The sequence below is a fragment of the Phyllopteryx taeniolatus genome, chromosome 4 (assembly GCF_024500385.1).
Source record: "Phyllopteryx taeniolatus isolate TA_2022b chromosome 4, UOR_Ptae_1.2, whole genome shotgun sequence".
Classification (NCBI taxonomy): domain Eukaryota; kingdom Metazoa; phylum Chordata; class Actinopteri; order Syngnathiformes; family Syngnathidae; genus Phyllopteryx; species Phyllopteryx taeniolatus.
The window spans coordinates 26,907,447-26,932,108 of NC_084505.1; the positions used below are offsets into that span (position 1 = coordinate 26,907,447).

At 47.8% G+C, this 24,662-nt stretch overlaps 2 protein-coding genes across 3 annotated transcripts in view; one reads left to right on the forward strand and one right to left on the reverse strand.

Annotated features, from left to right (window-relative positions):
- The first annotated feature begins 10 nt into the window (after nucleotides 1–10).
- On the forward strand, nucleotides 11–6,043 carry gemin6 (gem (nuclear organelle) associated protein 6). Its single transcript, XM_061771064.1, has 2 exons — nucleotides 11–266; nucleotides 5,595–6,043. The coding sequence occupies exons 1-2, from the start codon at nucleotides 133–135 to the stop codon at nucleotides 5,980–5,982; spliced, it is 522 nt and encodes a 173-aa protein (XP_061627048.1). The 5' UTR covers nucleotides 11–132; the 3' UTR covers nucleotides 5,983–6,043.
- A 1,090-nt stretch (nucleotides 6,044–7,133) lies between these two features.
- Nucleotides 7,134–24,662, reverse strand: part of LOC133476943 (son of sevenless homolog 1-like) — a 30,379-nt gene continuing 12,850 nt past the window's right edge. Inside the window, exons 9-24 of one of the 2 annotated variants that reach the window (XM_061771015.1) lie at nucleotides 24,025–24,152; nucleotides 22,452–22,746; nucleotides 18,375–18,741; nucleotides 17,585–17,666; nucleotides 17,409–17,525; nucleotides 14,892–14,995; nucleotides 14,319–14,541; nucleotides 14,119–14,238; nucleotides 13,881–14,043; nucleotides 13,331–13,448; nucleotides 13,082–13,254; nucleotides 12,875–12,991; nucleotides 11,300–11,576; nucleotides 11,059–11,103; nucleotides 10,691–10,812; nucleotides 7,134–7,767 (exon numbers count right to left, since the gene is read on the reverse strand). In XM_061771015.1, coding sequence (XP_061626999.1) covers nucleotides 7,354–7,767; nucleotides 10,691–10,812; nucleotides 11,059–11,103; nucleotides 11,300–11,576; nucleotides 12,875–12,991; nucleotides 13,082–13,254; nucleotides 13,331–13,448; nucleotides 13,881–14,043; nucleotides 14,119–14,238; nucleotides 14,319–14,541; nucleotides 14,892–14,995; nucleotides 17,409–17,525; nucleotides 17,585–17,666; nucleotides 18,375–18,741; nucleotides 22,452–22,746; nucleotides 24,025–24,152 — 2,865 coding nt within the window. In that variant the 3' untranslated portion in view covers nucleotides 7,134–7,353. The remainder of the gene's footprint in view (nucleotides 7,768–10,690; nucleotides 10,813–11,058; nucleotides 11,104–11,299; nucleotides 11,577–12,874; nucleotides 12,992–13,081; nucleotides 13,255–13,330; nucleotides 13,449–13,880; nucleotides 14,044–14,118; nucleotides 14,239–14,318; nucleotides 14,542–14,891; nucleotides 14,996–17,408; nucleotides 17,526–17,584; nucleotides 17,667–18,374; nucleotides 18,742–22,451; nucleotides 22,747–24,024; nucleotides 24,153–24,662) is intronic. The other variant, XM_061771016.1, reaches the window with a different exon arrangement.

The window sequence follows — 24,662 nt, forward strand, 5'->3', positions numbered from 1 at the left end:
CGGAACCTTTGTCGCCGTTTTACCCGGAGGCATTAGCAACACGTACGCGCGCCACTCGGCTGTGTTGTTGTTGTTTCGTTTCAATTTTCTCGTGTTTTTTCCTCCTCCTTGACGTCCTGCGGCAGTGGACCGATGCAGTGCGCTTGGCTCCACTTGGGTCCGCTGCAGTGGGCCACTTTCGTCGACAAACAGCTCCAGGTGACGGCGGGAAAGGAGCCGCGAGAGTTCGGAGGGTGGTTGCTCACCGTCGACCCCGTGTCCGCCAGGTCAACACAAACAAACATACATTCCTTTCGCGCATTATCTCGCAGGTCTCCTAAAGACCATTCCAGCGATACAAGTGTCATTTTCCTGTGATAAATGTTAAGGACGTTATGAAACTTGAATACTGGTGAAAAATGCAGCAATTTCCGTCCAACTTCTTCATACCAAGACAACGATGCTTAAGATTGTTGGCGTGTATGATCATTGATGGATACGCCAGCGCGCCTACGTGGCGGCCATGTTGGGGAGGTCGGCGTTCCCGTCAAAGGCCACAATAAACGAAGACGTTAAAATGCATAATAACAAATAAATATGCCACACTTAAGAGGCATTTAGAATTGATACAAATTCTGAAATGACTGTAGCGTTGGAAGCAACGGAAAAAAGGAGCCATCGCAGAAGGTCAGAGTAACATCACAAGACGGCCCAAAAATGTGTGTGTGAATCGCTCAAGTTATCGAATATTTGGCAGAAGCAGAGAAAAATGTAGTACAGATCAGGGCTGCATGTTATCTTGTTTTAGCATCGTCATCGCGATGTATGTGTGCGCAATAGTCCCATCGTAGGGACCGCTGTCTACTGGAATATGGAGGGAAAGTCTGTTTCAAAAAGTCAAACTTCTATGTTACACTAGTTCACCACACACAAAGTCAAATATTTCAAGCCTTTATTTGTTTCAATTTGGATGATTATGGCAGAAAGACAAATAAACAACTCCAGTATTGAGAATATCATGACAAAGTTCAAGGCTGTCTGCTCCCCGTGTCCCAATCTTGTCAGCTAACTACCGCAAAATACCTGCAGAGGTTTTCCTCAGCCTTGAAATGGTCTCAGTCTGGCTTAGTAGGCTTCAGAATCACGGGGAAGGTCGTGCAGAAAACAATCATTGACAGCCTCCATAAGGAGAAAAGGTCTCCAAAAGAAATTGCTCACGGAGCGCTGTATCAAAGGTGCACAAGTGACAGCGACGACTGCAGCCTCGAGAGGATCGTCGAGCAACGGCCGTCCCGAAATCTGGGGGGGCTTCGTAAGGAGCGGACTGGGGCCGGTGTCGGCCCATCGAGAAGCTACTTGTCTCCTTGTATGATACCTGTGAATGAGGACACCGAACAATGTACACCTGCTGCGTTTCCTATTTCTCTCTCCAGAATGAAAATAATGCAGCAGGTGCGTTCAGGGACACTTCGTAAATGGGAGTCAATTTGTTCTTTTGTAATACAGTACACAATTGTAAAAATGGATTACTAGGAAATGTATTATTTGTACAGAATGCTTTAGTTAAAACACTGCACAATCACACTGTGATAATGTGGAATTTATTTTGTTTTGTAATATAAGAATAGATATTTTGTTAGTCAGCCAGAGCCGCTGGGAAAAAGCACTTTCCCAACACTGGTCCTGTATTATTCCACAATGCAATATATATCGCAGGTTTAAAAAAACTATTTTTTTCAGTATAGTGCACGAGTACAGATTATGTATTTATGTATGCGTTTTAAAAAAAAAAATCCTCTCACACACCTTTGACATTTTTGAGGGGCATTTGCCAATTATAAATTTGGGCAATGTTGTCCGAGATTTGTAACGCGTGTACTCGGCCTGTAGGGAAATTTTAAAGTGGTGGTTGAAAGTAGTACACGTGTTGTACGTCATAAGTGTCGGTGCACATGTAAAATGGCGATGTCCTCAAAAACGTCTTGTTCTGGAAAAGACTTCTTGCCGTCCGGGCAACCCACTTTTAGACATGAAACGACATCGGGTAAGACGTGCTTGTTTTTATTCACGGTCGTTTCCTTTTGCCGAGTCTAGGGCGCTTCTTGATTGGCTTCATTCTTTTCCACGTCACAACTCTCTGGCGTCATGACTCGGGAGAACTTGGCACTCCCCGCACACAAAGAGTTTTGGTCGTAAATATTGAACGCGTTCGTTATTTGAGATCGTGGGCCCGACCTGTTTCGGAGCCTAAAATCGGCACATCGGACCTTAGGACAACCTGATAGGATCATCTTATAGGACTTTAGATTGTCTTGTCTTTTGACGGGACAAAAACAACCTAGCTGTCTTTTTGTGTGTACCGGGCTTAAGTTGATGTTTGACGAGTTATCTGTGAGCTCAAGTGTGGGGTTAACCTTGCTGCTTTGTCTTTGAATTTCTTTTTTCTTGAACTGTCCATGAAGGTATGTGAAGAAAAAATTCAAGTTGGCCCAATTTCAAATTGTAAAGGCCTCGGAAAGCCCTTTCAAAATGACATGAACATGATCGCCATATCCTGACCAATAAGCGCATTTTTCTTTGGTGGTGATAGAAAGCAGGGAAAAGTTGACACGTTTCGCATTCAAATATCAAAGAATGAGTCCGCTTCGCTTCCTTAGTGTCGCATCAAAACGTCTCGAGTGGTTCTTGTGGCCCAAATTGAGAATATAGGGGGATGTAAAACAAAAACAAAAAATCAATCTAAAGCGTCAACTAATTAGAAAAATGGAAATGAACAAGGTCTCATCGTGAGGAAATTTCTAACCCATATTTGACCATGGAAATGCTATTAATCTGTTTCCGCCCCCCACCCCACCCCCATAAAAACAATCTATCACTCAAGACTGTTGTACTTTATAAAAACATAGTAAGGTAATTAAATGGAACGTAAAGAATTCAATTTCAATGTGCTGCGCCTGCTTTGGCCACCGGGAGGGAGCCAGTACCCTATAAATGAGTCACGCAGACGCAAACAAATCTAGTAGTCAGTGGGTGCATCTCATTTCTATATTTGGAACTTCCTAGTTCCTCCCATCAGAAATTCAATCAAAGAGCGAGGATATTTACAGACAAGCAATGCAGGAGGAGGAAAAAATGTTTGGGAGAAATAAGCCAATCGGTCCTCGATGACGCCACTTCACGGAGACGTCTACTAAAGATGACGTCACGTCATTGACGTGTCGCAAATGCACCGCCTGCGTGGCTAAATTATTACTATCGCCACAAATGTCTACTTTATGCCTCCTATTTTAAGTGGCATTACGTTAAAGTCAAATATCATCAACAAAGTTACGCTTTACAACTTTGCAGATGCAAAGATGATTGTTATTGGTCAATTGCAAACCCGTCCTGTCCTCTGAGGGGGTGGTTTGAAGTGACTTAAATATGTCAAGTGTTTATGTTGCTTATGTATTCAACAGTGCAGAACCAACGGAACATTTTTTCTTTACGTGCCCAAATGCATTCCACACAAAATGACACAATCCTGAGAAATACAGTCCCCTCCAAAAGTATGGGAACAGCAAGGTCAGTTCCTTGTTTTGTTTTTTTTGTATACTGAAGACATTTGGGTTTCATATCAAAAGACAAAAGTTCAGAATTAAAGCTTTTATTTCATGGTACTTACATTGATGTGTTCAACAACTCAGGACAGACCACCTTTCGTTTGAAGCCACCCACTTTTCAAGTGAGCAAAAGTACTGGAACATACATGATTAAATGAACTTAAAGTGAATAACATTGAATATTTGCTGGCATAAACCTTACTTGGAATAACTGCACCAGACTGTTGCATTCTTTATTTGAAATGCTTTTCCAGGCCTTTACTGCAGCCTCTTTCAGTTCTTGTTGGTTTCTCTCTTCAGGAGGTAAAATGCATGCTCTATTGGGTTAAGGTCTGGTGATTGACTTGGCCAGTCTAAAACATTCCACCTTTCCCCCCTGATGAAGTCCTTTGTTGTGTTGGCAGTGTGTTTTGGGTCATTGTCTTGTTGCATGATGAAGCTTCTCCCGATGAGTTTGGATGCATTTTTCTGTCAATTGCCAGACAAAATGGTTTTGTGGACTTCAGAATTCATTCTGCTGCTCCCATCATGAGTTACATCAATAAAGACGAGTGACCCCGTTCCAGAAGCAGCCATGCAAGCACAAGCCATGACATGACCTCCACCATGCTTCCCAGATGAGCTTGTGTGTTTTGGATCATAAGCAGATCCTTTCTTTCTCCATACTTTGGCTTTTCCATCACTTTTCTAGAGGTTCATCTTGGTCTCATCAGTCCAGATAACCTTGTTCCAAAACCTTCGTGGCTCATCCCTGTACTACTTTGGAAAATCCAATCTGGCCTTCCAATTATTTTTCCTGATGAGTGGTTTGCATCTTGTGGTATGGCCTGTAGATTTCTTCTCTTGACGTATTCAAACAGTGGCTTGTGATACCTTCACCCCTGCCCTGTGAAGGTTGTCAGTGACCTGTTCGATGTCTGTTGCTCAGTCACTGGTAGTTTCTCTCTTTTTCAGGACATGCTAAATTGTTGTATTGGCTACGCCCAATGTTTGTGCAATAGCTCTGTTGGATTTTCCCTCTTCTCCCAGCTTCAAAATGGTTTGCCTTTCTCCCATAGACGGTTCTCTGGTCTTCATGTTTGCTTAACACCAAATGCAGTTTTCACAGGTGAAACCCAAAGCCAAAAACAAGCACCATCTAATATTTAAGCAATCAATCGAAAAGGCAAAACCTGAACAACTACAAACACCCATCAGTCACATGTTCCAATACTTTTGCTCACTTGAAAAGTGGATGGCTTCAAACGAAAGCTGCTGTGTCCTGAGCTGTTTAACACATCTCGATGTAAATAGCACGAAATAAAATCTGGAATTCCAAACTTTTGTCACATATTCATCTTTTGATCTGAAAACCAAAAGTCTTCAGTATACAACACAAACAAAGGAATTAATCTTGCCGTTCCAATACTTTTGGAGGGGGCTGTATGTGGTTGGTTAAGCGTATAGTAACCATCAGCCATTGTAATTTAAGTCATTTTAGAATTAAATACTGCCCCAAATACAACTGACACTCAGCAGTATATGTGTATTCAAAGTACAATAATGAAGGGAGGATGAACTATTGAATTTGAAGTTGTGCTGTTCACGGTCATTTTAAACATTACCATCGAGGAGCTACGGGACTTCTGCGGAGGAGACATTAGACATCCCACGATTTAAGCGTGCCCACCGAGGCTCCTCGATGTTCCTCCATGTGCGTTTAAGACATTTGAGACGCTCCTTAATATGCCAGCCGGTGTGACAACAACTTCAATGTTTTGAGGAGCGAGTCACTAGAACGTTGCATTTAATGGACTTGAGATGCACCCCGTGACTCAGTACAATGCTGTGGTCAGTTGCTTTCCAAATCGTGACTATCGATGCTAACTATTAGGATGTAAATGGAGTTTTCCATCATACAGTATGTTAGCATGAAGCTAGCGTGGGGGGGGGGGGGGGGGGCGTTCTTAAGTTGCCTTATGAACGCTGTTGTTGTTTGGTTGGCATGTGACGTCATCCTTGTGCTCTCCGCAGTATGGTTCTGGTCACCTTTAGCGCGGTGGGAGGGGCCAGCGTCCAGGTGGTGATGGGTCACGCAGTGCGGCACGTGGAGGTGGTACGGGAACCGGACGCCGCCACGGCCCGTCGTCTGCGCTCACTCTTCCCGCCCCCCGTGGCCGGTGGGCCGGACCCGCGGCGGCGCGCTGCCGTCCGCCGGTGGCTGGAGGACAACCGCGTGCCCGTGGAGGAGCACGGCGACCAACTCCGGGTGGCCGGCGCGGTCACCGTGGTCGCGCCTTACGGGCCCGACAACTGCAGCGGCGCCAACCAGATCGTCCTGGATCGAGTACAGAAGCTGCTGGACCGACACAGACGGCAGGAAGCGGCGGAGGAACGACAGGAAGCCGACGCTGCTTCCTGAAGGCCTCTCACCTGCACCCGCTTCCTGTCCTTGATCAAATAAAAAGTTGCGCTTGACCCACTTTGCTGGGAACCGATCTTCTATGATTCCCTGAAAAACTCAACTATTTGCTGCTTGGATGTCCAGATTACTTTTATTGCACCCAAGTCTGAGTCACTTGATTTTGGGTATCTTACAAAATCGAATCCCAATCTGATACCTCAACAATCTGCATCCGAATGGGCTCGATTATCGTAAGGTTTTTGTATAACTGAAAATGGTCTAATTACTCTGAATTTCAGCCTCTCAACAATAAATAATAACAGATTGATTGTGAAAATAATTGTGATTTGCAACCCTTGCTATAAGTCAGCAGTAGTGCAAATCAGGTAAACAAATTTCATTTAATTCTCGACATCAGCAATTTCAAGATCCTATTTTTTTCCAGGTGATACCGATCAGCTAAAATACTTTGATTGAAACAGGCCATTCTGAAAATTGCAGCTTTTTGTTTTTCCTATCAGACCAAAGCTGTGTCTAATTTAAAAAATAATTGCTTCGGCGTCATCTTGGTGAAGTGAGGGAAGGAGCTTCATCTGGTTGTTCTAAATGTGTTTCCATGGCAACACGAACTATTTTGAAAGGAAATGTTTACTAGTGGCTAGAGCGTCTGCCTCACATTTCTGAGGGGTTCACACCGGGGTTCTCCCCATGCGATCACTCTCCGGGCACTCCGGTTTCCTCCCACGTCCCAAAAACATGCGTGGTAGGTTGATTAAAGACTCTAAATTGCCCGTAGGTGTGAACGTGAGTGCGGATGGTTGTTTGTTTGGATGTGCCCTGCGATTGGCTGGCAACCAGTTCAGAGTGTACCCCGCCTCCTGCCCGATGATAGCTGGGATCGGCTCCGGCATGACCGCAACCCGCGTGAGGAGAAGCGGCTCAGAAAATGGATGGATGTTTACTACTTTACTTTTACTTTATTTACACACTGTGAGGACATTCGGTTGTCACATCTCCATGGCAACAAGTCTCGCTTTCATCGGCTGAGCGGCTAATCAGAGCGAGGCGGTGACGTTCGGGAGCTTGCAGAATTTTGTTGACAAGATTTGGACATGTACAACAAACATTAGAAAACGTTTTTTTTTTTTTTTTTAATAATACAGTGGTGATTGTGGTGTGGAGACAACTTTAATTCCCTTGTGATAAATCTGTCCTAACAGAACCAACGCGAGTCTAACGTGAGAGTACCTCAGTGATTCTGCTGGTCCTGGTACCTGAAGGCATCGCACTCGTCTGTGTGCGCATGTGAGGGGGTGGGTCCACAATCAGCAGTCGCATTCGCAGGAGGCCACCGATTGGCTGCGGTGTCTATCGACTCAACCCGCCACCTCACAGTGCGGGGGGGGTGTCCAGCAGGGGGGCGTGGCTCAGAGAGTCCCTCTTATAGGTCTTGGGGGGCAGCTTGGGGACGCCGTGGCGAGGCGGCACGGGGGGGCCGTTCAGCTGGAGGGGGGGCAGCGGCGGCGAGGGTAGCGGCATCTTCCTGGAGACGGGGGAGGGGCTGACAGAGGCGGGCGGCGAGGTGGGGGCGGGGCCCAGGCATGACGTGGTGGGAAAGAAGGCCTGGGCCGGCGGGTCGCAGCGGGGGCGGCCCTGAGGGGGCGGCAGCAGGTGCAGGGGCGAGGCGAGCGGCTCCCGGGGGGGCAACAGGGGGGGGCTGTCAGGAGGGGACGACGAGTAGCGAGGGGGGAGGAGCTTGCAGGTGGGCAGGCGAGGCGGCACGGCGGGGGGGCTGGAGGACATCTGGGGACGAACGCCGTCGAAACAATCGTCACATTAACCATCATCATCATCATCACCATTTGGACTGAGCAATATGGCAAAAAAAAACTTTTGGGACGTTGTCCAACCTCAATTATTATCACCATTTTTGGAAAATTGTTTTTCATCTGCCAGTTTGAAAGCATCTGTGCTGAAAACGGAAGAATCTCAAGAGTAGTTCAAACTCTTATTAACACTTAGTAAGTAAATTGAAGAAAAATGAAAAGATGAACATCGAAAAATATTCAAAGAACAAGAAATGCATGCAAATATAAAATAATTTGCAGACTTTGCTGAATGTTTTTGTAGGTATGCAAGACTCCAAATAAATAACAATTCTTGACAAAGAGCTTAAAACATTTTCACCATGTCAGTTTTTGGGCGGGGCTAAAATCTAGCGCCGTGACGACAACAGGCCGCGGCCTATACTTTTGGCACGAGCGGCTGTCGCCAGTGACCGAAGGGTCACCGGTTCGAATCCCGGCTCCGACTGTCCGCAAGTCGAAGTGTCCTCGGGCAACACTGAACCCTAATTTGCTGCCGGTGGGCCTGGCAGCGGTCGCCCATTGGTGCGTGAGTGGGTGAATGTGAGGCTTTGTAACTGTGATGGTGGAGATAAAGTTCTTTATAAGTGCAGTCCATTTCCCATGAGGTATGAGGCTCTTCCCCCACTCTAACTAACGAGCGCAGTCTATGGGTAGTTGCCGGAATTGCGAGTTACCAAGTAATAATAGCTTGGCCACTTCTAGCACAATTACGTGTAGTTGGTCATCAAGCGCTGCCTCCAACCCAAAAAAAGGGTTTTGTGTTATTTGGGGTCGTATCGGTGTTGGGGTGACCCGATGGCGAGCTGGAAGGCTCCCCCGCCAAGTGGCCCGCTACTAGCGGCTAAGCGAGATCGTATTAGCCTCAAGCATTTCATAGATTTCACCAAATGACTTCATGCAGGCAGAGCGGCATATCCTAACGCCGTCAGTACACATCATGTGTTGCGTGAAGTTATGTCGAATAACCAAATAAATATAGATACATATTTGTACTTTAATCGATTATGTTTGAACATTCAGTCTGTGTCTAAATGGGGGTCGCCGTCGTCGAGTGACATCAGATTGAAGCAACTCGGTACATACACAGGCACACGAGAGGGTTAACGGTTTCTTAACCGTAACCGCAGTGACCAGCACTCGTTATTCATCCAGCTGACTGCAGACACGAGCACGTACAAGCCAACATATCTGATTGACAACTGAAGGGTTCGTCTCCAGCAGGGTCGAGTCGAGAGCCGTGAGGTTCACGCCCATTACGAGTGGATGCCATAGAGAAGGGCTGGACAAAAATCTGGATAGAATGTTCAAAAGACGAGAAACGAGCACGCGAGTAAACAGTGGTAGATATGACACGTCCCTTTTGAGCCGCGTGCCTATGGCGACGCTATGACGTTGCCTTTAATAGGACCGTCGCCCCTGCCGACATGGCCGGATTTAGTCTTTCCAGCTGCGACAACAGCGGCACAACCCGGAGATCCGGGTACCGGTCGCCACCCGCCGTTTGCGCCACAGTGCCACACACTCCTTGGACTTTCCTTTATGATGTTATATACCCGGCGGACGACTGGTTAAAGCGTCTGCCTCACAGTTCTGAGGACCGGGGTTCAAATCCGGGCCCCGCCTGTGTGAAGTTTGCATGTTCTCCTTGTGCCTGCGTGGGTTTTCTTCGGGCAGTCCGGTTTCTTCCCCCATCCCAAAAACATGCATGCTAGGTTAATTGATGACTCTAAATTGCCCGTAGGTGTGAATGTGGTTGTTTGTTTGTATGTGCCCTGCGATTGGCTGGCAACCAGTTGAGGGTGTACCCCGCCTCCTGCCCGATGATGGTTACCCGCGACCCGTGTGAGGAGAAGCGGCTCAGAAAATGGATGGACGGATGTTATATACCCCGTTAATATGTTACCAATCACCTGAATAATGACACAGACAGGAGCAGTTGCTGCTTTGCGTGTGTCCGGTGACTCAACTGCCAACGCGACGTAGTAGCATAAGCAACTAAACCGCACTTGCTCAGTGCGAAAGGACGACGGCAACGGGGGTGCGCCCATCCCATATTTGGAAGTGGTGACGCAACAGCCGAGAAGGAAGTCTGGAGGCTTTCGCTACTGAGTGGACCGCAACTCACAACATTTTACGGAGGTGGTGATGCAGCAGCCCAATAGCGCAACTTGGAGTTTAAACCCGTTCGTGAGCTTCGTAGTTCCGGAAAATGCGCATGGAGGCGTATTTCGGGCTGAGCACGGAGCTTTGAAAGCCTCCCACAGAGACGTCTCGGTATATTATTTTTCTAGTGGCCCAAAGCTCGGGTTAGTGGGACACCGCAATTATTATGCCTTCCTCCGTTTCTACCTCGCCGTTCACAAGTCCGCCAAAATAGCACTCAGAAATCACTCCGCCAGCCCCGCTCCTATCGGAGGAGCTTTTTGACGTCACCGCGTCAAAATTCCCGAATAGAACATTCTTCTATCAGACGACGCGACGCTCAGCGTCAGACGCCCTCTGCAAAAAACGTGCTGATGCCCCCTCAGCACACACACAATGAACGGGAAAGTCGAGGGCGTCAGACGCCTTGAAGTGAAAAGAACCAGCAGGGAGCGCGGTATTTCTTGGGGAAAGTCGTCACTCGACGGCCGCCTCCGTCGTCAGGACGGCTGAGCGTCTCAGCCGAGGCGTCTCGCCTGCGGAGGAGGCGCGGTTTCTGTTTACGCCCAGAACTTCAGAAAAAGGTCGACCCTGATCGGCTATTGTCACGCACACTTCTGCCAGTTTGATCACAGCTGATCACGAGATCAACCTGAAATTGATCGCGATCATTTAATCGCCCAGCCCTACTCACCATCATCAAACCTCAAACCCACCTTAGACGGAGACGACTCGGCTGGAGCAGACTCTGGTCTTCTCCGCGGGGGCACGGGCGGCGGAACGGGAATGTCGTCGGGGATGCGGCTGAAGGAGACCATGGACGACACGGAGGACGACCCTGACGGGCAAACGTGTCAAAGTCAGGAAGACAAACGACAGAAGAACGAGGAGAAGCTACCATGAAGCGCAAGGACGCAGATGAGGATGAGGGTCCGCTATCTCAACGGGAGAACCTGCAACAGCCTCACACCCGCTAACGTTAGCACAGGAGACGCTAGCATGGATGAGTGTTACTATGGAAACAGGAAGAGGTGGTGCAAACTAACGGTTTCTACGGAACCGGGAAGCGGCGGGGCATACTGACGTGGGCCGTGAGGCGGCGAGACTGGGCCCATGGTGGCGTCGCCAGCTGCGGGGTGAAGAGGAGAGAAGAAAAAGAGCATGAGGACGACGAGGCGTTTGAGCTAAGCTAGGTAGGGTAACAGAATGCAAACACTTCCTGGGTTCGACTTCCTGTGGACACTTAAAACAGGAAGTAGGGTGACAAGGAAAGTTAGTGCGAGAAGGCCCGTCGTCAGCCAGGCTAACAGTTATAATGTGCTTACTGGAGTGGGCGGGACTGCTGGGAGCCTGCGGCGAGTCGAAGACGCTGCCGACGTCGGTGGAGCTGGAGGCGCCCGAAGCGGGGGGCGGAGTCAGCGGCGTGCAGGGGGAGTTGGGAGCAGAGACGGCATTGGGGGCGTCGGCCTCGCTGTCTGGTATCCGGCTGTAGCTGATCTTGCGCGGCTCGTTCTGCAGCGGTGTCGGGTGGCGCGCGGTTCCCGGACGCACCGATGTGGGACGGATGCCCGGAGACTTCAGGGGGCACGCGTACCTCTTCGCCTGAAGGACACAGTTTGCATCAACAAGTTAGCATCGGCTAGCTTCGTGCTAACATACACAGGTGTGACATATACACACCTCTGGAGTAAGTAGTTTTTGCAGAGGTATTTTGATGTAAAAAAAAAAATAGCACGGTACCAGTTTTTTATAGTACAGAAGTCCTCGAGTTACGACGTACTCGACCTACGACGTTTTGACTTTACGACGCCCGTGCCTCGTCCGCCATTTTGTCCCCAGCACCATAGTGTTTCTGCTTAGCTAGTGCGTAGCGCTTGTCTGTGTTTGTGCACCGGGAGTATCTTTGCCTTTTTCACACTCTCAGCAGTAATGGTAAGTACAGCATCTTATTTTTTTATTTGAATGTCCTGCAATTCATATTAGTTGTCACCACTTTTTTCTTTTTTTCTTCCAATCAAGCAATTAATGTACACCCCTTACGATGTAAACCAGTTAACCCCGTTTCGTAGACATTACTTCCGCATTCATCGTCACATTTCGGTCACGTGTGGGCAGTGTTAATTCTGATATTTGTTTTAGTTTAAAAAAAAAAAAAAAAGTACCAACAAGAATACCGTTATCATACCAAACCGATAAGCAGTATTGCAAGTAGTATCGTTAAAATACGATACCCATCCCTAATTGGGCGTGCACGTCACATCAGCGGTATTGTAGGAACTCCTGTGAACCCGTACCAAAGAGTTGAGATCACTTCGCCTGAAGCTCCACCCGCAAAGCCACACCCCACTACACGAAAACCCCATGATTGCCTGAATTTAATCAGCTGCAACCACTACCAGTTCCTCACATTGGACAGAGAGAAAACATGAAACATCAGTTTGGTTTGGGGCCACTGACCCCAAAAGGGGGGACTATATGGTAGAATGAACTCAGGTAAACCAACACCAGAGAGTTAAGTCACTTCGAGCCATTGTATAACTATCAGAAAATGTGTTGATTCATCGAGCTTCCTTTTAAGGGAATAACTCCCGTCATGGGTTAGCTTCCAAGAATCAGAGTGGGCGTCCTGGAATTGTTTGTCCATTGAAACTGTATAAAAAGTCCCCGGGCTCAGTAAAGATTAGATCAGATCGTTACCCATAACCATTTATTTATCCACACCATGTTGGTGTTGTCAGCAGGATTTGAACCTGCCTCGTCTTCAAATCCAATGGATTTCCAATTGTGCCATTGGTCCAGCACAACCCAATGAGCGACCTTTGCCCTTCTCTCACTCTATTCATCTCTATACTTTTTACGGCTAGCTACGCGGTAAGAGCGATCAAACGGGAAGGACTCACAAAGCGCGGCAGCGAGCGAGCGTTGCGAGGCTCGATGAGCAGAGACTTGTTGAACAGATGATCGGCAAAGTCCTTCTCGCACAGGTCCTCCATCGGGTTGAGGTTCTCGAAGAACTTCTGCAACACGCCACAGACGCACGATGACAAACTCGGTCAGACTCTCGCCACCAGAAAGGGGAAGTGAGGCGAGTCGAGTCGCAGACCCACCCTGATGTCGCTTTCCACGCGCAGGCAGTACGGCTGGTTCTGGTACTGTTGGATCTCGCCCGTGATTTCTGCCACTTTCCTCCTCTTGCTGAAGTTGATCAAATCTTTTCCATGTCGCAGCAGGAAGTCCGGGTTGCCCTCCTCCGTCTTCAGGATGTTGGTCAGGTATATGCCTGATGTACGTGCACACACATATTAATGTACCTTTGACACCCCGCACTCTCCCTCGACAGACAAGTCGCGTCGTACCAAAGAAGGGTACACAGGGGGGGTTGATGGAGCGCAGTTTGGCTAAATACTTCTTGTAGTGGTCTTCACTCAGCTCGTGAGCTTCTTCCAGAATCTTCCTCTGACGACTCGGAATTTGCTGGAGCAAAAAAAACAACAACACAACACGTAACATGAAACAAGCAATCATTGTCAATCATTTGAGAGCTGCATGCTAGTGACATGTGACACAGATGGATGCTAGGATGTGAACAAGACAGGTGTTAGCGATGTAGTAAGATGCTAGTGATACAAGTGTTAGCAAAAGAGGTGGATACTAGTGATACAGCCTGCCACTAGGATGCGAGTGATGTGTGTTAGCAAGCTGGACACCGGCACCAGTGTTAGCAACACAACTTGACTCTAAGATGCTTGCGAGACAGAGCTGGATGCTAGGATGCCAGCCATAAGTATTCATGACAAAGTTGGATAGTAGTGATACAGGTCTTAACGACACAACTGGACAGTGGGATGCTCGCGAGACAGGTGTTAACGACACAGCTGGATGGTTGGATGTCGGCAATGTGGGAACCTCGAAGGTGTGGTCCAGTCGGTAGACAGGTGAGGAGTTCATGGCGCTGACCACCTCGAGAACTCCATTGAAGTTGTTGAGCTCCTGGAAGACTTGAAGGATCTCGATGATCCGCGAAACCACTGCCACTCGCTCCTCCAGGTTCTCAGTCTCCACGATGCACCTGTGGCACAGTCAGAGAATATGAGGAAGGGGCAGAACTGGCAGAGACAGGAAGTGGCGGCGGCCGTGGTCTCACTTTTCAAACCAGAGGGTCAGGTTGGTGGTGTGTCGGATCATCCGCAGCAGGTTTGGCGAGTGGATCTCTTTGTCCTCTTTGGTCCACACGCTGCCCACGAGCTCCGACGGCTGCACCGCCCTGTACAGCACGCAGGCGTCAGGTCTCTGATCACAGGGTTCACACGTCAAGAGTTTCGCGTCCACGTGTGCACTCATCACCTGTAGAAATCGGACTCGAGGAGGGTTAGCTGGCGGGCGATCTCGATGGGGTGAAGGGTCATGAGGTCAAAGGGTTCCAGGTGTCCTGGCTTGCAGATGTGCCACTCGATAGCGGGTGGAGGGTTCTGAAAGGTGATGCTGTGGCTTGGCCCGCAGACCGCCACCTGTTTCTTCCTCTGGATGATCTTTGTGATCGACTCCACCCACTTCTTCATCGCCTTGCCTGCAACAAATGAAAAAGGGCAATTTTGTTGAGTTTTTTGGGCAATACACAGGTGACACTGACACCAAAAGTGAAAACGCATTACACAGGTGAAGAGACACTACATTCTGGTGACCACATATCTGGTGACAACTCATTACACAGGTGGCATCATGTTATAACGGTAAAAATGCATTCCACAGGTGAGGACAGGTCAGGTGACAACATATTTGGTGACAACACGCTACACAGGTGAGGCCACCCACAGGCAATAACATGCAACACAAGCAACAATACGTTACACAGGTGCCATCAACATGTTACTTGAAGTGACAACAACAACACGCAACAGGTGGCAACAGGGTACAGACCTCTGACTGAAGCAATGAAGTCCTCCAGTCGTCCCAGCAGGTGAGCGTCTCTCTCAAAGTCGTAAAAGTGATGCTCAACCCAGTGACGGCACACGTTTAGGACTCTATCGGAGAACGCATACGTGTAGTTTACGCATACAGTGGCTATTGAACAGTGGCTGTTCAAATGCCAGGTTGTGAGACCACGATAAATATTTCCAAACTTTTGCCACAATTAATGTGACCCATAACCAACTAAATTGACAAATATTTTTGAGAGGGGAAAGTAAAAATAAACAACTGAGATAATGTGATTGCACAAGTATGACTGCAATGTAGCTGTGCTCAGAATGAACCAAGGACATTCAAACTCAGCACACACCTGCCACCATCCAAAATGCCTCTTCTTAACCCCAAATATCGAATCAGTCCTGTGTTCTTCCATCACAGTCTGGTTTGGTGCTGCCACAAAAAAGGACAAACTCCGACTGCAACGGACAATCAAAACTGCTGAAAGGATTGTCGGTACCCCCCTATCCACCCTTGAGGACTTGCACGCTGCCAGAACTAAGACAAGAGCGTGCAAAATCCTCTCGGACCCTCCGCATCCTGGTCACCGGCTCTTCCGGCTCCTTCCCACAGGTAGGCGCTACCGATCGATGCAAACTAAAACCAGCAGACATTCCAACAGCTTCTTCCCTCTTGCCATCAACTTCTTAAACAGCTAACCTACAATTCCATTGCAACATGCTGGCAATTTTTTTGTCTTGAGTTTGCTGTCACATTTCTGTTGGGCCAATTATATATTACTCGTGCACTCACTGCAGTTGTCTCGCCACGCTGCACTATTTGCATATCTGTTGTTGACCAATACCGGCCACTCGTGCCAGAGTAGCATTTGCGCCATTTGCACACTGACTGAGGAGTATCTGCAACATTTTCACAATCAACATTGTCCCAGATTATCGTACTACTCGCTTGAAGTCTCGGCGCCCTTTGCACAATGGTCATTGCACCGGACTATTGCAATATTAGTCTTTCGAACTGCTCTAAGTGCTAGAGGACTCTGGATCTTTTTGCACAATTGTCAAAAAAAAAATAAAAATGTACCGGCATTACCCTTTATTGCTCAGTGATTGTTTTTTGTCAATGTCTTTATGTCTCAAAGTCTTCTCTGTCAATTGTTCTGTTGTCGTACTCGAGCGGCTCCAACTACCGGAGACAAATTCCTTGTGTGTTTTTTGGACATACTTGGCAAATAAAGATGATTCGGATTCTGAATACGTTCTGAGCTGTTGTCGTAGGCTTTTCCTGACATTTTTGGAGTCACAGCAGATCCTACTAGAAGAGCTGAACTTTATTTGGGGTTAATCAGCATTACTTTAAATGGTGGCAGTTGTGCTAACCCATTTGAATTTGAATTCCCAGTTATAGAAGGGTGTGCACACTTTTGCAACAACAACCTTTTTTTTATTTTTACTGCCCCTCTCGAAAATGTTTTTTTTCCCAATTGAGCTGTACAGCTCATAGTAATCCTATAACTTTCCATCCATTCTAGTCCTGATCCTGTCCTGTTTCTATCACTGATCAGATAATAACGGGCGCTCGAAAACCAACACTCCTGCAGCTCTATCGTGTAACAGGCCTTTCGCCACCACACATCCAATGAGAAACAAACACTGAAGTTGACTGATATAAACAACTTAACGATCCCAAACACTTGTCATTTGGACAACAAGAAGTGAGGCGAACACTTAAGTCTCGCAAAAGCTTTATAACCGTAAAGGAAATCAACCCAAGCTAAGCCGCTTCGTACAGGATGGAACGCTGGCGAGAGTCTGACAGCAGGCAACACAACGAAGCGCGACCTAACCCCGACAAAACACTGTACCCAGGCTCAAACTTAAACAGGAAACAATGGGTAACTCTAAACAGAGCAAAGAAAAAAGTTGGGAAAACCAAGGGCAATCTTCACAAATGGTGACTCGACAGCAGGCCTAACTGTCCATGTGGAGAAACACAAACAATGAACATATCCTTTAAGAATGCCAATTGAGTCCCCAATGCTCCAATCAAGACCTGAAGGAAGCAAATACTACCGCCCTACAATGGGTGAAGTTCGGGTGCAACAAGATATGATGACCTAGCACTGATCTAAATCCTGGTCCTGGTTATAATCCCAATCCTGATCTAGGATCCATGCTGATTGTAATCCTGATCCTGGACCTGATTCTAAAACTGAGGCTAATCCTGCACGCTCTCATAATAGTCATCCCTATTCTAGCATTGATCCAAATCCTGGTCCTGATCCTAGTCCTCATCCTGGATCTCATTCTAGTACAGGTCATGACTATAGTCCTGATCCTGAACCTAATTCTAGGCTGACCCTATCCTGGACCTGATTGCAGTCCAAGGTCACAGTAATTGTAGGTAAAGTTTTGAAATGATTAGTCTTTAATATCACAAAAACCTGGCATTGGAACAGAGGTATAGAGACTTTTTATAGCCACTGTACGTGCAGTTTACATGTTGGCGTACCTGAGCTGGACAGGCTGTACAAATTCTTTGCGGAAGCGTTTGAGTTCTGCACTGAGGGTCTGCTCTCCTCCGTCCAGGTGATCCACGTCATTGGGTCTTGGCTCGGGAATCTCGAACCTGAACATACCCACGATGATGTCATCACTCTCATATGTGCGTGCAAGTGCGCGTTTTACCTCTCGATGAGCAGGTCCAGCAGCTCCTGCGGTTTGCAGAAAGATCTGTACGTGGTCAGAAATGTTCTGACAAAATTTGGATCTGTGGGAGAAAGGACAGCAGAGGAAAAACGACGACTCATCGCGGGTAAGCGTGCACTCAAGCCTTCATCTGGACCTGATTTTAGTGCTAACCCTACACTAGTTACTGTTTCTAGTAATAATGATAATTCTATACTTGATCCTGGTCTCCTAGTCCTAATTCTAGTTCTGGCTCTAATCCTGGACCCTATCCTTGTAGTGATCCTGAATCTAGCACCAATCCAAAATGTGGTCCTCATTCTAGTCCTGAATCTAGTCCTCATCCTGAACCCGATTCTAGTACTGACGCTACACTTGGTCCCGATCCTAGTACTAATCCCGATTCTATACTGGATCCTGCCCAGATTCTAGCACTGATCCAAATCATGGTCCTGTTTTTAGTCCTGATCCTGAACCTTGACTTCATCTCAGATCTGATATTAGTACTGACCCCACACTTGGTCCTGGTTCTGGTCCTAAACCTGATTCTAGTCCTCATCCTGGACCTGATTCTAGCACTGATCCTACACTTGTTCCTGGTTCTAGTCATGATCCTGTCCTGATTCTAGCACTATTCCAAATCTTGATACTGGTTCTAGTCCTGATCCTGATTCTAGTACCAATCACGACTGATACTGGACCTGATTCTAGACTGACCCTGATCCTGGACCATTTTTGAATAGTCATCATGATTCTTCCACAGATCCAAATCTTGGAACTGCGTACTCACCAGCGTACATGTGGAAGGTGAGCCTCTCGATGAGCTTGAGAACGGTGCCGGCCTTGACCACGGGAATGCCGGACTTGGACTGGACGCTGTCCTCAAAAACCACATTCTCCTCGGAGTCGGGCTGGGCAAAGCGGTAGAGGTGGGGCGCTGGCAGACGGACATGCTCGTCCTTCTCCTCCTGTAGCACGGCGGCATCCAGCATTCTCTCCAGCGTGCTGCGGTACTGGAGCGAAACCAGCGCCGCCATCCAGCCGTTCTTCTCCTCGGCCGACTTGGCGGCGAACACCACGCTGTTGCCGTCCTTCAGTATGATCTCAAAGGCGTGCCGGTACTCGCCCTCCTTGTCGTCCTTGTCGTTGATCTGGACCTTGCGTAGGGTGGCAAAATTAATTTTCTAAGGTGGAAATTTTCCATGGGAATTTACAGCATTTATTGGAATAAACACAGAATTGACAAAATGACTTAACTATATTGACCAATATCTAAAATACCCTATATATTGATAAGGCACTATTCGATGAATCGTCAACGATATAGTCCACTATTTAAAGATTCCTAAATTAGGGCGAGGGGAGAGAAAAAAAAAACTACTTGCTCGGATAAATCGACTTCAAAAATAGGTCGAGACAGATATGTCTGCCTCAACCCCTCGCCGGAGCCATACAAGCCACCTTCCATCCAGACACATCCACATATACTGTACCTCTATTCCCCAATTGGTGGAAAGTTGGTAGTGCAGGCACAAACATTCATTGAGGAAGGCAGTTAGCCATATATATTCAGTTGGAATGGGGATATAGCATCTTGCCCTGAGTCTCCTAGTTGTTACTGTCCGTGACCGGGATTTGAACTGGGGTTTTCTGTTTCCCAACACGGTTGTGTTACCACTGAGCCACCTGACATCAGGTGGAATTCACCGCATGGTGAGTTATCTTTAACTACTATCGTAAGTCGCGACGTACTCTTACCCCTAGCATTGCTAGTTGCAACGTACTTTACGATGTGGAAAGTTGAAAACAGAAACTAAATTAAAATGCACGAATAAAATCAACGTCGTCCGCCCGAGATGCATGTATTGGTCGGCTCACTCACACCCGCCCGAGGTGCACTCTGAGCGGGCATGCGATGCCAACAGACTTTAGGCTTCAACCAGGGAGGGGGGTTGTATACATCCATGTTTTTTGGAGGGGTGGGGCGATTACTCAGTTAGTCGATGAAGTACCGATAGGATAATTGATTCTAAAAAGGTTTGACAGTGGCAGCCCGATTGTAAGTAGTCCACTATATAATCTTTCCGATATAGATATTAGTGTTTGATGAATCGTCCACTATATAAAAATTGCTTTGTTGTGATTAGAAAGTATTCGATTAACCGTTTTAAATGTAGAATCAACTACCGTATTTTCACAACCATAAGGCGCACTTAAAAGTCTTAAATTTTCTCCAAAATGGACGGGGTGCCTTATAATGCGGCGCGCATTATGTGTGCACAGAGTTCCAAAATCTGTAAATGTTGTGTGACTTGGATGAGCGCTCCGCTTAACTGACTGGGAGCATTTCCTGCCGACACGCCGCTTATAGAGAGGAAAAGCGGACGTTAAAGGGGGAAGGGTGCGGGTGAAAGAGGACGCTAAAGGCACGCCCCCACTAGGTATATAGCGCCGGTATGTGCAAACAACATCGGTTTGGCTAAGTACGCCCGAAAATGTCTGTGACCGGGATACGAAGAGAGACGCTTACAAAGCACAGTTTAAACTGCAAGCTATCAGTTACGCGGAGGAACATGGAAATCGAGCAGCCGCGAGAGAATTCAAAATCAACGAATCCACGGTTCGCAAGTGGAGGAAGCAGGAAAACACCAGCATCATTGCTGAACAGCCCCCCGGCAACGAAACTCACTCCGACAATGACGAAAGGGAATCCGGCGTGTTTGATGGAGAACTTGCTCGGCTGTTCATTTCGGATACAGAAGATGAGGACTTTGATGGATTTGTGGATGAGGATTGATCAAAAAAATAACGAGTACATTGTTAAATACGTCAATAAAGTACAACCGAACTCTGTTTTGCTCCCGCTGCTTTTTAAAAAACATACGCTAGCATGCATGCTAGCGTATGTTTTAACGTGCATGCATGCTACCATAGGTTTTAAGCTAGCGTATGTTTTACCATGCCCGCGCCCAATAATACGGTGCGCCTTATGTTGTGAAAATATGGGATATAGGCCGCTAGATAAAAATCCTGAAATAGTGATGAGGAAGTATTCGAGTAATCGTTTATGCTTAGAGTCAACTATATAGTCGACCGTTTAAAGTGCCCAAAACGTAAATCCTCGTTTTGGTTCTAAATACATTTAGGCACGGTGGACGACTGGTTAGCACATCTGTCTCACAGTTCTGTGGAGTTTGCATGTTCTCCCCGTGCATGGGTGGGTTTTCTCCGGGTACTCCGGTTTCCTGCCACATCCCAAAAACATGCATGGTAGGTTAATTGAAGACTCTAAATTGCCCATAGGTGTGAATGCTTGTTTGTTTCTGTGCCCTGTGATTGGCTGGCGACCGGCTCAGGGTGTAGCCCGCCTCCCGCCCGAGGATAGCTGGGATAGGCTCCAGCAGCCCGCGACCCTAGTGAAGAGAAGCGGTAAAGAAAATGGATGGATGGATGTTTGAAGAGAGTCACTGATGGTGTAGCGGTACTCGCCTGACTTTGGTGCAAGCAACGCGGGTTCAGTTCCCACTCAGTGACGGTGTGAATGTGGGTGCAAATGGTCGTCCGTGTCTATATGTGCCCTGCGACTGACTGGCGACCAGTTCAGGGTGTCGTCCGCCTTTCGCCCAAATTCAGCTGGGATAGGCTCCAGCGCCCCACGACCCTAACCGGGATAAGCGGTGTTGAAAATGAATGGATGGATGGATGGATGTTTGAAGTGCTGAAAACGTGCAAAGACTGAGAACAATACAACACTGAATTGTTGAGAAATGGTTTAAACTCTTTCACCTTCTAAATGTTCCTGATTTCGTGGGCGGGGCTAAAAATGATCCTTGTGACGTCAAGAGCTTTGGGCGTATACTTTCCATCCCCCACTATGTAAACACCAGCATCTTCATTCCATGCAGTGGCCATTCGGCGGTATTGCCACTCCCTCATTGATAATGGACCCAGTTCTACCAGTATAGTGTTACAGCAGTTAGCCATCAAAGTATGGCCACAACTCGAGAAGAATACATCTTCCCTGAAGTGCAATGTGTTTTTGGTGTTTTCTAGGCTAGCTCGTCTCTGCCGTCTGGCCGCACGCACCGTGCTGAGAGGCAGCGACGAAGCGCACAGTATCCGCCACCCCGCGGCCCCACGCCAGACCGACAGCGGTGAGAGTACACGCTCGAGGTCCCGCGCAACGGCGAAGGGCTTTCAGCGTGTGGCAGACGAGGAAGAGGAGGGGGGGAAAGGCTGCAACTCGCAACACGTGCACCACGGAATCCCACCCCTCCCTTCTCCGCGCGTCGCGGCTGACGAGTCTCTCCGTCGATCGACGGCCCGCTGAATTTCAACGACAACAAAAGGGGCAGAGTGACTCTCTCCGGCCCGTGAAAGCGCCTGCTGTGTATCGGTCCTCTCTCGCGAGCAGCAAATCCGCGATTGAAAAAGTATTTGATTGACAGCTGGAGGCGGGATTTTCAGAGCACCCAGCAACATGCCCACATCATCTGGAAGCTCAAAGAATGTGTCCATTCTTGACCATTTTGAAGCCTGATTTCACATACTTTGCTATTTTTTTATCCATTCATTCATTGTATGGTTTGTTAACATGATTCTTTTCTGTGGTGTGTCGTATTTATAAGACATTTTTTGGGCCTGTTTGGCAGGCATATATAGTTCGAGAGTAGGAAATGATGAATGAATCCAAACACAGCGACGGTGTTTGGAATCATTCATTCATTCATTCCCTACTCACAATCATCAGTGGCTAGGTCCACTATATAAATATACTCCAATTCCTAGTGAAGTCCAATGGAAAGGATCCATTTTGTAAAATTTCCCAAATTCTCCATATTTGTTTCCTACGGCAACGTTCTGTAACCTTGCGCATGAAGAACTTCTCCTTGAGGCGGTACTCGGCGGCCGATCCGGCGCCAGGCAGGCGCGGCGGTCCGTGGTTGGACTTGCAGCAGATCATGAGGCCATCAAACAGGAAGATGTGGCGCTCGTGTTTGGCGCCCACTCGGGTCAGCGTTCCCTCCATGATGAAGTGATTGCAGCACTGCCCGATGTCTTTGCCCTCCCAGCCGTCGATGTTCTTCTGGATCTCGTTCATCTTCTTGATGGCCAAGTGTTTGCCCTTCATCTGCTGGCTGGAGAGACGGCACGCCGACTCGCTGCAACGCACGACACCGCCCACATGACCACGGTCAGGACAACAACACAGCACCACACCTAAGCGTCCCCCTAGTCCTGATGCTGGTTTTAGTCCTACACCTGATTCTGGTCCTTACATACTGGACCTGATTGTAGTATTGACCCTACACCTGCTCTTGATCCCAGTTCGGACTCTAATCCTGGGCCCAGTTATAGGAGTAATCCTGAATGTAGTGCTGAACCGAATCCAAGTCCTGATTTTAGTCCTGATCCTGAACCTTGTCTTCATCCTGAAAATGACTCTAGTACTGACCCTACACTTTGTGCCAATCCCAGTACTGGTCCTTATTCTAATCTGATCCTGTCATGATTCTAGCAGTGATCCAAATCCTGGTCCTGAATCCAGTCCTGACCCTGATTATAATCCTCACCCTGTACCTGATTCTAGTACAGATCCTGATTTTAGTTCTGATTCTAGTCCTGATAATGAGTGTAGTCCTGATTCTGGACCTGATACTAGTAACAATCCTGATTCTAGTCCTGATCCTTGACCTGAAACTGGAGAGACCCTAATCCTGGACTGTATTGCAATCCTGATGCCGATTGTAGTCTTGATCCTCTAGCTGTTTGTACCGATCCTACTCCTGGTCCTATACATGACCTTGATTCTAGTCCCAATGAATTAATTAACAAGCAATTTGTAAAAAAAAAAAATTGAAAACAACAACAAGTATTCAAAGTATTCATCACGTGATCAAAGAGAGAAAGGTGATCGGCCGTCATCGTGAGGTCTGACGGTGACGACAACTAGGACGGGGCTCCGACGGTGTCATCGCCACGACAACGGTGACGGCGCTAACGCTCGCTACGTGACACGGATGACCAGAAGCCCGAATAAAAATGCTGCGCGCTGATCTTTGGCTAATCACTTTAGCACATAAACCCCTGAGGTATGAACACACCGCGTCACGAGACGGTAACGCGGCTACGCTAATGCGGCTACGCTGACGCGGCTACTCGCACTTACGTCTTCGTAGCCACCTGTCAATCATCCGGCTCGTCTCCACGTTTCCACTTGAGCTGCGCCGGCCACCGCCTCTGCTCTCCTCTAAGCCCGTTTGCTGCTTGTCTGTTGTTTTTTTCCCCCTGTTCTCGTTGCTAACAGAACAATGAGCGGGACCGCCCCGCCTGCTCTCGTCACTTCCCGCCGGCCCCCTCCGCCCCCCCTCGGCCGCTCTATTTGGGTCCGGGGAGCCGGAGGATGGGCGGAGTCGCGCAATGGAACTTTCCATACGGACCTGAGTCTGCGCTTGGCCAGGCTACGAGAGCAAATCCTCTCCATGCTGCTCTGAAGGTTGAGCAGCGCTGTGATGGCCTGCTTCAGACACTCCTTGTCCTCCTCATCCTCGCTCTTCTCCTCCAGTTGCTACAACACACACACACACTCACAGGTAAACTCGAGCGTGCACACACAAAGCACATGCACACATACGCACGCACACAACACATGCGTGCTTACAGACGCACGTGTGCGCACACATACAAGCACAAACGTGCAGACACATACAAGAAACACATGCACAAATACATGTGCGCACACACAGTTTTTAGCATTGTTAGCACTCTTAGCAGTGTTCCACCTGCAAATATTTGGGGAGGGTCGAGGGGGGAAAAAATTCGCAGGCATTAGCAATTAAAGTACACTGGACCCCAGCGCAGCGGGACCGGGCCGCAAATAGTGAAAATCTCCAGACAATTGACACCCATCATAACTACATTGAGGAAGAACAAAAAAAGATTTTAAAAATTAAGAATCATCATCTTGAATAAGTGAGGAGAAATGGCCAAAAAGTGTTTTTGGGGTTGGTAACCCTAACCCTAAAAAGTAAAAAAAAAAATTTAAACATTTGAATTACAAAAAACAAACAAAAATGCC